This window comes from Mobula birostris, chromosome 18 (genome assembly GCF_030028105.1).
Source record: "Mobula birostris isolate sMobBir1 chromosome 18, sMobBir1.hap1, whole genome shotgun sequence".
NCBI classification, from domain to species: domain Eukaryota; kingdom Metazoa; phylum Chordata; class Chondrichthyes; order Myliobatiformes; family Myliobatidae; genus Mobula; species Mobula birostris.
The window spans coordinates 67,668,748-67,683,145 of record NC_092387.1 but is presented as its reverse complement, the minus strand read 5'-3'; the positions used below and the strand labels follow the sequence as shown (position 1 = coordinate 67,683,145).

The 14,398-nt window shown below is 43.9% G+C and overlaps 1 protein-coding gene across 1 annotated transcript in view; it reads left to right on the top strand.

Moving 5' to 3' along the window:
* The first annotated feature begins 284 nt into the window (after positions 1–284).
* LOC140212196 (palmitoyltransferase ZDHHC17) overlaps positions 285–14,398 on the top strand; it is a 38,187-nt gene continuing 24,073 nt past the window's right edge. The window contains exons 1-6 of the mRNA XM_072282879.1: positions 285–467; positions 2,035–2,170; positions 4,802–4,912; positions 8,570–8,702; positions 12,678–12,856; positions 14,040–14,113. Coding sequence (XP_072138980.1) covers positions 326–467; positions 2,035–2,170; positions 4,802–4,912; positions 8,570–8,702; positions 12,678–12,856; positions 14,040–14,113 — 775 coding nt within the window. The 5' untranslated portion in view covers positions 285–325. The remainder of the gene's footprint in view (positions 468–2,034; positions 2,171–4,801; positions 4,913–8,569; positions 8,703–12,677; positions 12,857–14,039; positions 14,114–14,398) is intronic.

The window sequence follows — 14,398 nt, the reverse complement described above, 5'->3', positions numbered from 1 at the left end:
AAAATAACACATTTCACGACGTGTATCAGTGATATCAAACCTGATCCCGACTGGCAGCTCAAGCGCGTTTTGGATACTGATACTCTTTTGCACTATCTTTTTGGTAGTTTATAGTATATTTTACATAATTCACCTGCCTGCTGTCACACAGCGACACATTTCAGGACATGGTCAGTGATAATAAACCCAATATTTGGTTTACCAGCTGATGTTCTAGCGGGACTGAAGTCAGGCAGGCCTGTTGCTGATGATGACCGCGCCGACGTCAGTGGCGGGGCGGAGCGCTGCTTCCCTGGCCCGCTGGCCCGCTTCCCCGCTCGTCCCGATGCCGCTGCTGGCCTCTCCGCCCCACTCCGGCCCCGGGACGCGGCCCAGCAGCACAGCCCTGGTCCAGGCCCTGCGAAGGGGCGACCTGCAACAGTGCGCTCGCTGGCTGAAGCACGACCCGAGCCTGATCCACTCCACGGGTAGGAGCGGTAACCCGGCCCCTGTGTGTACCCGCCTGGGGAGGGGCCGTCCTCGTCTCTGGTCCGTCCATTAGACCCTTTCCCCCAGGGCTGTCCCCATCATACCCCCCCCGTCTATCCGCCTTACACCCCCTCCCCAGGAATCCTCTCTCCCCCGGTTTATCCACATCATACACCCCCACCCCAGGGCTGTCCCCATCACACCCCCACCTCAGGGCTGTCCCCATCACACCCCCACCTCAGGGCTGTCCCCATCATACCTCCCACCCCAGTCTATCCACATCACACCCCCCTCCCCGAGAACCCACCCTAAGGCTGTCCCCATCATACTCTTCCTCCCCCCCAACCGGTCTATCCCGATCATACCCCCTCCCCAGGAACTCTCCCCAGGGCTATCCCCCTCCCCAGGAATCCTCTTCTCCTCTCTCCCCCCCCCCCCCGGTCTACCTGCATCACACCCCCTCCCCAGAACCCACACCCTAGTCCGACCCATCACCCCTCCACACCCCGGATCCCACCCCCAGGTCTGTCCACATCCATCACAACCCCTCCATGGGAACTCACCCCAAGGTCCGTCCCCATCACACCTCTTCCCCGATACCCCCCCCCCCAGGTCTGTCGTCAGCACACCCTCCCTGAGAATCCACCCTCAGGTCCATCCCCATCTCTCACACCTCCTCCCAACTCTGCCCTGGAACCACCCACCTGCAGGTCTGTCCACATCACACCCCCTCCCTAGGAACTCACCCCAAGGTCCATCCCCATCACACACCCCCACTCCCCAGGTCCATTCCCATCACATCCCTCCCTGGGAACCCATGCCCAAATACGCCCCTCACTAAGAATCCATCCCTATCACAACCCCTCCCTGCTGGAAACACACCCCAAGTACATATCCATCATTGCCTCTAGGATCCGTGTGTTTCACCCCTTCCTGCTCCATGAGGATCCATTCCCCTCCTTGCCCCATCCCCCTCCCCCACCCTCCTCTCCCACCACCCTCTCCCACCACCCTTCTCTCTCCTGCCTCGACCATCTCCTTATTCCTGACCCACTACTCCTCCCAACACGTTCCTTCCCCCAATTCTCTTCCCTACCTCCTTGTCCCCCACCTCATCTTGCCCTCCCCCACTCCCTGGGCACTCCCTTAATCCCCCCCCCATTGATCCATCATCACCACAACAACTCCGCCAGTCTAGGTTTGTCCCCTCAACCCTCAACCTCACCAGCACTCCATTCTTCTCCAGAGCCCAAATCTGTCCTCGCCACTCCCTAACCACTGAGCCACTGAATCCATTCCCCCCTCCCTCTCTACACTCTCTCACCCCACGCCCTATGCTCAGCTGGCTCCGAATCCCCCTTTGGTCCGACCGTTGTGAACAGCAGCACCACCCCTGCTGCCTGGTATTGGGCAAGGTCGAGGCTCTGCTCTCCTGGCTCTGATCAGTCAGTCACTTGTTGTCTGAGCAGAGGAACTGATCAGACTGAATCCCGGTGCTCACAGATCATGCATTTGTTAATGTTTCCGTTGCATTCTTCCCCCCCCCCCCCCCCCCCACCTCCACAGGCTGGAATGGATTCTCACCACTTCACCACGCTGCTTTATGCGGCCACAAGGAACTGGTCTACCTACTGCTCGAACATGGCGCAGATACCAACCTCCCAAATGATGCAGGAGAGACACCCTTTCACTTTGCCTGCAGGTGAGATAGGAATCCTTTTATCTATGATAGAAATATGAGGTTAAATTTGGCCAGCTGGCAGTCATGCATGAAATTAACAGAGCTGTCATCCATTTGTATGACAACTCTGCCTCTGAAATTCGATTTGTGACGTACATGAGATCAAAGTTCAAAGTAAATTCATTTTCAAAATACATACATACCTGAGATTCATTTTTTGCAGGCATTCAGAGTAGGACAATGAAATACAATAGAATTGATGAAAAACTGCACACAAACTCAGACTTTCAAACAACCAATGTGCAAAAGACAAACTCTGCAAATACAAGCAAACGTGTATAGTAAATAAATCAATAAGTACTGAGAACATGAGCTGTGGAGTCCTTGAAAGTGAGTCCATAGGTTGTAGAGGCGGTTCAGAGTTGTGGTGAGTGAAGATATTCATGCCGGCTCTCATGCCGGTTCAAGAGCCTGTTGGTCGAGGGGTAATAACTGTTCCTGAACCTGGTGGTGTGGAACCTGTGGAACCTGAGGCTCCTGTACCTCCTGTACCTCCTGCCCGATGGCCGCAGCGAGAAGAGAGCGTGGTCTGGATGGTGGAGGTCCTTCATGATGGATGCTGCTTTCTTCTGGTAGCACTCCTTGTAGATGTGTACAATGGTGAGGAGGGCTTTGCCTGGGGTGGACTGGATTGTATCCACCACTTGTAGACTTCTGTTCTTGGGTATTGGTATTTCCATACTAGTCCATAATACAACCTGTCAGGATACTCTCCATCGTACACCTCTAGAAGTTTGTCAAAAGTTTTAGATGACATGCCGAATTCGTGCAAATTTCTAGGAAAGTGGAGGCACTGCTGTGCCTTTGTAATGGCACTTGTGTACTGGTCTCAGGATAAATCTTCAAGGTAGTTTCTTGAAGAAATTTGTACCATTGAATATACTCTACTACTGTGACTGAGGACGAATCTGAAAGTTGGGATTCTAGATTTAGTCTGCGGTGCTGAACACGCGAAAATCTGAGTTGACACTTCAGAATTCAGAAGTGCTGCTTTTATCCATGTTGATTCAGGAGCCTGCTGGTTGTAGGGCAATAATGTTCCTGACCCTAGTGGTGTCCCCAGTAGCAGCAGTGAGAATAGAGCATGGCCTCAACATTGAAGGCCCTTGATGATGGATGCTGCCTCCTTGTGGTAGTGCACCTTGTAGATGTGCTCAGTGGCAGGGAGGGCTTAGCTTGTGATGAACTGGGCTGCAATGAGACATTAAGCCTCAGCCTTTTATACCATTTAAAGTGGATGTAAAGTGTTAGGGTCTTGACTTTTCTAATTCCCTCTAATCTGGTGCAAGTTCTCAGGTCTTTTTCCGCCAGTCTCCAGTTTAAACAATCTCTTTCGAAAGGTAATGGGCAGGTCAGCCTTTTTGAACTATGCTCTTAACCTGTGGAATTCAGTACCTAAAACTATAAAGGATGCAGATTCAGTTGACTCTTAAATGCCAACTCAAAACTATTTAGTTAAAAGCTTAAGTTAAATAAAATCTTTTTGTTTTTGATTTTCATGTTTGCACTTTATCTCATTGTAAAGCACTTTGAATTACATTATCTGTATGAAAAGTGCTCTATAAATAAGTTATTACTGTATTTTTATTTTTTTCTCAGCTCAGGCTGGTAAAACCTGAGGTATGAGCGCAGCTAAGCACACTCATTTCTCAATTGCTAGGAACTTTCAGACACTTCTAGTGCGTTTAGTAGTGTAGCTTTCTGGAGATCTATGTAAATATTGCTGTGTAGGCGTAATTGTTTAATGCTATTGTGCAGTGACTTTCCAAAAGCACCACAACCTTATGGTTTGGAGGCTTGCATGCCTCAATGGCCTGGAGAGCTCTTTGGAGTCAGGGCTTTATGCTTTAGCTCTTGGTAGGGTCAGCCATAACAAACAGGTCAAAGGGTAGAGGACAGACTAAGAGTGGTCCACTGGACCTCCAGGTTCAGGTTCAGCTCAGGACTAGTCATAGTCATACTTTATTGATCCCAGAGGAAACTAACAACCCTGACTGGTCAAACAAAATTGTTACGGAAACTGCAATGAAAAATCCTTCTACATCTGAGTACAAGAGTATTCCTGAGTCTCCACCCGCACTTTACATGACTGACAGTAGTGAAAACCCAGAGGAAGCTACTGACACGAAGCCCTGAACACCTCCAGCGGCAGCATTGTAACAGGCAGTAAGTAAGTAGTAACTTTGGGATGATACCAGTTGTAGATATGACTACTGGGGCAAGGTATGTTCCATAGTCTTTCAATTTCCTCTTTTAATTCAGCATATTTCTAATGTTTTTCACAATGATTTTTGTATGTTATGCGTATTTTGAATGGCTGTATCTATTAAGTAAATTGTTCTTATTTATCCTGTAATATTATATCCAGACGGTTATTAATGGATTGTCCTATCTGTAATAATGGACTCGTATAATTTGTCGGACTCCGACTCTTAAAACTGCATCAAGCTCGTACTTGTAGTAAGATATGGTGTCTTTTATGAGTTTGTATTTTAAAGCAAGATTTTGATGAATGATGTTTGCCACTTGATCGTGCCTGTGTAAGTAATCAGATTGAGTTAAACTATTATTAGTATTATTATCATCCTTTAGACGTGGGGAAGTCTACATAATGGACCAGATGATGAAGAGAGGAGCAGACATTCTGACCCGGGATCATCAAGGGAAGACTGCGCTTCACCATGCCGTCTCTGGTGGCAGCACGTACGTCTGCAATGAAAAGCGTTTCATTGTTTAAAGTCTATCTCAACATGTTGCAACCTTTCCTGGAAGCAAACTAGTGAATTAAATTGGTAACTTAGATTACTGGGTTATAGTATCACTGCTGCAGAAAGGGAAGACATCATGGAGAGATTGTCAACTGAGTCAGTGTAGGTGGAAATCAGAATATCATCCTTGTGATTGTCCTCTGGACTCTCTCCAATGACAACACATCCTTTCTAAGATACGGGGCCCAAAACTATTGACAATACTCTTAAGTGCGGCCTGACTAGTGCCTTATAAAGCCTCAGCATTATCTCCTTGTTTTTATATTCTATTCCCCTTGAAATAAATGCCAACATTACATTTCCCTTCTTTACCACAGACTCAACCTGTAAATTAACCTTCTGAGAGTCCTGCACAAGGGCTCCTAAGTCCCTCTGCACCTCTGATGTTTGAACTTTATCCCCATTTAGATGATAGTCTGCAGTATCGTTCCTTTTACCAAAATGCATTATCATGCATTTCCCAATACTGTATTCCATCTGCCATTTTTTGCCCTTTCTTCCAATCTGTCTAAGTCCTGCTGCAATCACATTGCTTCCTCAGCACTACCTAGCCCTCCACCTATTTTCATATCATTCGCAAACTTTGCCACAAAGCCATCAATTCCATTGTCTAAATCATTGACAAACAATGTGAAAAGTAGCAGTCCCACTACTGACCCCTAAGGAACACCACTAGTCACTGGCAGCCAGCCAGAAAAGGCCCCTTTAATTCCCACTCACTGCCTCCTGGCTGTCAGCCATTCCTCCATCCATGCCAGTATCCTTCCTGTAACATCATAGGATTTTATCTAGTTAAGGTGCCACACATGAGGTTGCTTATCAAATGCCTTTTGAAAATCTAAGTAAATGACATCCACTGCCCCCTTTTTGTCCACCCTGCTTGTTAATTCCTCGAAGAACTCTTAACAGATTTGTCAGGCAAGCTTTCCCTTAACAGAAACCATGCTGACTTTGACTCCAAGTACCCCTAAACCTCATCCTTAATAATAGACTCCAACACTTTCCCAACCACTGAAGTTAGGCTAACTGGCCTATAATTTCCTTCCTTTTGCCTTCCTCCCTTCTTAAAGAGTGGAAGGACAGAATTTGTTAGGTATGTACTGTATGTCCAGGAAGGATTCCTGGTACAATATGTAGACAGGCAGACTAGGGGAGAAACCATACTAGATCTGGTGCCGGGCAGTGAGCCAGGTCAGGTGTCAGACCTCTCGGTGGGAGACAGTAATCTCAACTCCCTGACCTTTACCATAGCCTTTAATAGGGATAGGAACAGACAGTATGGGAAAGTATTTAATTGAGGGAGGGTTAGTATGTTGTGGGATGTTATATTACTATCAGTTCTGGTCGCTTCACTACAGGAAGGATGTGGAAACCATAGAAAGGGTACAGAGGAGATTTACAAGGATGTTGCCTGGATTGGGGAGCATGCCTTACGAAAATAGTTTGAGTGAACTCAGCCTTTTTTCCTTAGAGTGACGGAAGATGAGAGGTGAGCTGATAGAGGTGGATAAGATGATGAGATGAGATAATGATTGATCATGTGGATAGTCAGAAGTTTTTTCTCAGGGCTAAAATGGCTAGCACGAGAGGATACAGTTTTAAGGTGCTTGGGAGTAGGTACAGAGGAGATATCAGGGGTAAATTTTTTACACAGAGAGTGGTGAGTGCGTGGAATGGGCTGTCGGCAACGGTGGTAGAGGCGGATACGATAGGGTCTTTTAAGAGACTCCTGGACAGGTATATGGAGCTCAGAAAAATAGAGGGCTATGGGTAACCATGGGTAATTTCTCAGATAAGGACATGTTCGACACAGCTTTGTGGGCCAAAGGGCCTGTATTGTGCTGTAGGCTTTCTATGTTCTATGTTCTAGAAGCTTACCTAAAGTTTTGGAGGCAAGGGTCTGACAGGGCTCCAGAGAGTTACAAGGTAGCCAGGAAGGAGCTGAAGAATGGACTAAGGAGACCTAGAAAAGGGCATGGGAATGCCTTGGTCAGTCGGATTAAGGAAAACCACAAGGTGTTCTACACGTATGTGCAGAATAGGAAGGTGACTAGAGTGAGGGGACAGAAGAGAAAACGTACTTTAATTCAGATAGGTAGGGAGGTTTTAATGAATACTTTGATTCAGAATTTATTAGTAAGAGTGAAATTGACGTAGGGACAGTGCAAAACAGGCTGATATGCTGGAACATGTCGTCAAGGAAGAGGATGTGCTGGAACTTTAGAAAAACAAGGCTGTGGGGCAATATTGTAGTTCTATAAAACCTGGGTTAGACCATACTTGGAGCATTATATTCAGTTCTGGCCAACTTGTTCTAGAAAGATTGGGGAAGCTTTAGAGGGGCTGCAATGGAGATTTACTAGTATGCTACACACACAAAATGCTGGAGGAACTCAGCAGGCCTGGAAGCATTTTGTGTGTGTTGATCAGATTTCCAGCATCTGCAGATTTTCTTTTGTTTGTGATTTGTTTACTAGGATGTTGCCTGGACTAGAGATCATGTCTTATGAGGAGAGGTTAAGTAAGCTAGGTTTTTCTCTTTGGAGCGAAGAAGAATGAGAGGTGACTTGATAGAAGTGTACAAGATGATAAGAGGCATAGATCAAGAGGATACCCAGAGATTTTTTCCCAGGGCAGAATTGGTTAATACAAGGAGGCATGATTTTAAGGTGATTGGGGAAGGTATGGGGGGAATGGGGGATGTCAGAAGTAAGTTTTTTTTTTTACAGAGAGAGTGATGGGTATGTGAAACACCCTGTCAGTGGTACTGGTAGAGGCAGATACATAGGGACATTAAAGAGACTCTTAGATAGGCACATGGATGATAGAAAAATGGAGGGCTATGTAGGACAGAAGGGTTAGATTGATCTTGGAGTGGATTAAAAGGTTGACACAATATTGTGGGCTGAAGGGCCTGTACTGTGCTTTACTCTACATTATGAAATCAAACCCAAATACTAGTGTTTTTTTCTGTGGAGCAGAGTAAGCTGAGGGGGACTGACAGATATATAAAAGAGGAATAGATAAGATGGCTAGAAGGAAACATTCTCCACAACAGGTGTCTGAAACAGGACATAAGTTTAGAGGAAAGGTTTTAAAGGAGATATGAGGAATTTTTCACCTTGGGAATCAGGAGCGGTGATGGAAACAGTGACTCACACAAAATTTAAATATCTAAAGCAGCACTAAAATTGCTTCAGTATAGGGGGATACTGATTTCTCCCAGGTTGTCCAGCAGCAGCAAGGTTCAAAATCAAGGTCATTTATCATGTGTGCATCAAAACATACAGTGGAATGCACCATTTGTATCAACAACCAACACATCCAGGGATGTACTGGGGGCAGCCCACATGTATTGCCACACATTCCGGAGTCAACATATCATACCCACAAAGCCTGGCAGAACAGCACAGAACACAACAAGCAACAAAGCACCAACAGCAAAATAATCCCTGTTTCTCCCTCCAACCCATGTACATGAGTAGATCTTTAACCCCAGGACAGGCCGTCTTCTTTGACCTCCCTGGGGTTGAAGGCTGCAGAATATGTTCTCAGTCTGTCTCTCTCATCATTTTGGTCCTTTTGCCTCTAGAGTTGCCATCCGTTACCTGGAGGAGATGGGCCACTACAGTTTCCGTGACTCGGACAGGTTTTTGCAATCTGCTCTGCACATCGCAATTTCCATCGGCAATGAGGATGTTGTTAAATATTTACTGAGAGGCATGGTGAGTGAAATTTTGATGAGAAAGGGGCTCCACAACCAAGCACAGGAGACTCCTTCAAATGCACTGATTTATCAGGAATTCTCTTTTTGTTGTGCACAATGCTGATCATTTCCACATTGATTCCTTTGCTGTCTACTCGAAAGGGACATCCTTGTATTCTGAGGTTCTCCCCTCTGGTCCTGAAATCCTCCACTATTGGAAACATACTCTCCACATCCATTCAATATTCGATAGGTTTCAATGAGATCACCTGTCATTCTTCTAAACTCCAGCAAGTACAGGCACAGAGCTAGTAAACACTCCTCATACATTAACTCTGTCATTCCCAGGATCATTCTTGTGGAGTTCCTCTGGACTCTGTCTAATGCTAGTGCACCCTTTCGTAGTTGTTAGGCCCAGGTAAAGCTTTCCCCACAAGTGGGCACACCTACATGGAGCACTGTTGCAGGAAAGCAACATCCATCATCACGGACCCCTACCATCCAGGCCTTGCTGTCATCTCACTGCTGCCATCAAGAAGGAAGTACAGGAGCCCCAGGTCCCACACCACCAGAGTCAGGAACAGTTACTACCCCTCACCCATAAGGCTGTTGATCCAGAGGTGATAACTTCACTCATCCCAACATTGAACTGATTGCACAACCTATGGACTCGCTGTTAATGACTACAGCTTGTGTTCTCAATATTTATTGCTTATTTATTATTATTATTATTAATATAATACTTTGATTTTTGTATTTGCACAATTTGTTGTCATTTGCCATTGGTTGTTTTTCCATCTTGTCGTGTGTAGTTTTGCTTTGATTCTATTGTGTTGTATTTATTGTGAATAGTCATAGTCATACTTTATTAATCCCGGGGAAATTGTGACTGCCCACAAGACAATGAATTTCAGGATAGTATATGGTGGTGTAGAGTGCTTTGATGATAAATTTACTTTGAACTTTGATCTCTCTCATTTATGTCATATCGAATTTCAGAGGCAGTACTGTCATACAAATGGATACGAGCACTGTTAATTCACTGTTGAATAAACTGCTAACAATACTCCAAATGTGGTCTAACCTATGCCTTCCTTATAAAGCCTCAGCATTACATCCTTGCTTTTATATTCTAATTCTCTCAAAATGAATGCTAACATTGCATTTGCCTTCCTTACTACCAACTCAAACTGCAACTTTTAGAGAATCGTACATGATTATCGCTGCCACATGTGTGAAGTTGAAGTGATTTTAAGAGGGCTACTGTGTGGCACCTGATGCTGTTTGTAAAGGATTAGGTCAGGTCAGCTGTAAGTTGTGATAAAATATCCGAATTTGTATCGGGTCAGTTCATGTTGTGTGAGCTCTGCTCAGCACGTAATCCAGACCAGGATGTTTTCCTGAATAATAGCACAAGTTGACTGTTTGTTCCTCTCAATTGATACTGCCTGACCTGCTGAGTTCCCTGAGTTGTACTCACACAAAATGCTTGAGGAATACAGCAAGTCAGGTAACATCAATGGAGGGAAAGGGCCATTCATTTTAGACCAGCCTTTCAGCTTGAATCATCTGGTCTTGTACTATCCTCTGTGTGATGAAGCTTCCTCTCAGATTACCCTTAAATAGTTAACCTTTCATTCTTAACCTATGACCTCCAGTTCTAGTCTCACCCAACCTGAGGGGAAAATGCTTGCAAGTGTTCATTTTATCTATACTCCTCATAATTTTGTATACTTCTATAAAATCTCCCCTCTTCTGCACTCCAGTGAATGAAGTTTGCAACATTTCCCTAAAACTCAGGTTCTCAAGTGCCAGCAACTTCCTTATATCTTATGAAAGGGTACAGAGAAAATTTTTAAGAGCAGACTTATGCCATTTGCCCTTCAGGTCTGCTCCAGCATTTCAAGATGGTTATTCCATTTCACACTCAACCCCAATCTCCTGCTTCCTCGCCATATCCCTTCATGCCCTGACTAATCGAGGACCTATTAACCTCTCCCTTAAATATACCCAATGTCTTGGCCTCCACAGCCACCTGTGGCAATGAATTCCACAGGTTTACCACTCTGGCTAAAGAAATTCCTTCTCACCTCTTTTCTAAATGAATGCCCCTCTATTCTGAGGCTGTGTCCTCTGGTCTTAGACGCTCCCACCATAGGAAACATCCTCTCCACATCCACTCTATCGAGGCCTTTCAGCTTATTGATATTATGCCTGTAGGTAGGTGACCAGAACTGCGCACAAATGCTCCAAATTTGGCCTCAGCAACACCAATTCCAATACTCAGTGCCTGATATATGAAGGCCAATGTGCCATTAGTTCTCTTCATGACACTATCTACCTGTAATGAGGTTGTAAAGTATGAAAGTTTTATAATTAAGCAATTGGCTTAACATGATGGAGAATGAGATGATGTGAACTAGGACACAGGAACTAGAAATCCAGCATGAAAAGTTAAGGTACCTTTCACTGTGATTCTTGATCTATTCAAGAAGGTAGCATCCACCCAAACAAGCATGCACATGTCCTCTTCATGTTACTAGCATCGGGGAGGAGATTCAGGAGCCTGAAGACCCAACATTTTAAGAAGAGCCTCATCCCCTCTGCCATCATATTTCTGAATGTTCCATGAACACTACCTTGTTATTTGCTTTTTACACTATTTCTTTATTCATGTATCTTTCTATAATTTGATATCTTGCTGCAAAACAGCAAATTTCACAACATTCTGTATGTCGGAAAATAAACCTGATTCTTGTAAATATGAGAGGAATAAGGTCTGAAGAATAAAAAGCAGTGTTATATTGTGTACCGTTCGGCTAGGTCTTTCAAATATACGGTAACAGGTTACAACAAACTCAGAGTCCATCAAATTGTAAGCATGTTTATTAGTTGCTACCTCCATGTATTAAGTATAGGTAGCTTCAATCTTACAGCTCAAAACAGATCATTTTTATATGTTTACAGAGTCCAGTAATTCATCCCTTAATAGCATTCCAGTCTTATCTGTATCTGTCATGAATGAGTTGCATTTGTCTCTTAGGCTTCTCCCTCCAACAGCTGTATCTTGTTTATCTCTACTTTCAATCATGTAATGTTAAAACACTTCCTGCCATAAATCACATACCCTTGTAAACTTCCCATACAAACATATCAACAAACCAGCAAAGCACTCTGGAAGCACACTGGTTCCATTTTGTTACAGTGCATTTTATAGAAGTTATAAATTCATGAAGACTTCAGGGTTACAGATATTTCCACAATTATTAATCACAAAATGCTGGAGGTACTCAGCAGATCAGGTAGCATCTATGGCAAGGAATAATCAGTCAATGATTCAGGCTGAGACCTGATGATGTTTATTCCTTTCTATAGATGCTGCCTGACTTGCTGAGTTCTGTCAGCATTTTGTATGTGTTCCTCTGGATTTCCAGCATCTGCAGAATCTCTCGTCTTTGTGAAACATATTTCATGACATGCCAGTGATATTAAAATTGATTCTGATTATAAAGGATCAACAATTGAGAATCAACTTTATTCACCGTGTATTGGGAATTTGCTGTGGTGTGTTGGCACAACATGCAATAAAAAAAAAACAAACATTCAACAATTTAAGAGAGTAAAAAATGGAGTAAAAATGAAGTTAGAAGTTGTGTGTAAATACAGAAATATCACTGTGCATTTACAATGTAACTGCATTATAAAAAGTGGTTTAAAGTGTTTACAGTGCAGTGACAGGGATAGTATATAGAGGAGGTATGGGGAGGAGTTAACGAGAATGGTTGATCAGATTAAAGATTTGTAATCAGGCAATTTGAAATCAGCCAAAGTGTTGCATGATTAACATAAACAAATCCTGTGTAACTAATATTGTGTGTATTTACAGAGGTGCACAGTTAACATAAATCCTGTGTAACTAATATTGTGTGTATTTACAGAGGTACACAATTAACATAAACAAATACTGTGTAACTAATATTGTGTGTATTTACAGAGGTGCAGTGTGGAAGCCATTGACACTTGGGGTATGACTCCCATGCATGTGGCAGCTCACACAGGGTCAGTGAACATCTGTTGGCTGCTGATGACAGATGCTGGGATCCCTACCTTGCATTTGCAAAATAAAGATGGACTTACCCCATTGGATCTAGCCAAGCGAGGGAAATCACACAGGTTTGTCCGCATTCTTAGAGTCATAGAAAAGTACAGCTCAGAAACAGACCCTTCAGCCCATTTAGTCCATACCAAACAATTTGAACTGCCTACTGCCGTCAACCTGCACCGGGACCACAGTCCTCCATACTCCTACCATCCATGTACCTATCTAAACTTTGAAATTGAGCTCGTTCCACACTCTTACCACCCTCTGAGTAAAGAAGTCTCACAGCCTGAGGGGAAAAGGCTTTGACCCAGTCTGGCAGTCCCAGTTCTGATGCTTCTATACCTCCTTCCTGGTGGTAGTGGATCAAAGAGATTGTGGGATGGGTAGTAGGGATCCTCAACAATGCTTTGGGCTTTTCATCTGCAATACTCCTGGGAAATATCACAAAGAGGAGGAAGGGAGACCCTGGTGACCTTGAGGGGTAAAGTGAAATTGGATTCCATTGTGCTGCCGTGTGGCTCCACAGAAAAGCCATTGAGAGTGGTTTTAATCCACGGCAACAGAGATTTAAATTGCACAAAATGCATTGACCTGGTATATTGTTTGACTAAAAACTGGCCAGTTATAAAACACTGACATATTTGTTCACCTATTTACTTTAGCACTATCAACTCATTTGAGTTAGCCATTATTAAAATAGTTAGTCGTGGGTTATCAGGTGACCAGATAAACCTTCATTTACCCATTTCATCAGTGGCCAATTAATTCCTAAATGAGAAGGAGGCACTGGCAATTTAAAAACCAGCTTCTGAATTAAGACTTGCTCATTAGAAGGCAGAAGAGTGGGATTGAGAGGGATAATAAATCAGCCATGATGGGAAGGTGGAGCAGACTGTATGGGCCAAGTGACCTAATTCTGTTATAGTCATAACATTTTGGACTGAAAACCATCAGCATTAGAAAGGACGGGTGCAGAAGCCAGAATAAGAAGATGGGGTGGAAGCAGGACAAGCTGGCACCCACCTAGCTTCCTCCTCACCTATCACCTGACACTCTACACTCCTTCCCCCACCCCCCACACCTTCTTATCCTGTCTTCATATTTAATTAGCAGCAGAACTCAGTCACGTGTTCATTGAATGTAGTAGCTGTGTTTTCGCTGGTGGTGTACTCCTCCTCCTATTCCCTCAGTTTATAGAAATTAGAAAATGTTATTCATATTTGTACCTCAGTCATTAATATCTGTTTCTTACAGACACCAAGAAGTAGCAAAGCTTTTGACAGACTACAGCAAAGAAATACAGAATCGGAAGCCCAGAAGGCCAATTGGTAATTGTTTTAATGTGTTCTTTTAATTCGTTACAAACTGATGCAATAAACGTTTTGTTTATTAGAAGTTGAATTAAGCAGGCCAGTAATACCAGCTTTTGTGTCCAATGTCTAAACCATTCATAAAACAAAGAATTTTGAATCCTAGTGTTTGTGCTTTGTGGTAAATTCAGTTGCATTCTATTGACAACAGCACAACACAAAATAGTCAACATCTAATGACATACCATAATCGAGAGAGCACTGTTGACCAAGAAAGGTGTTTCTTTTTTCTGTTGCTATTTT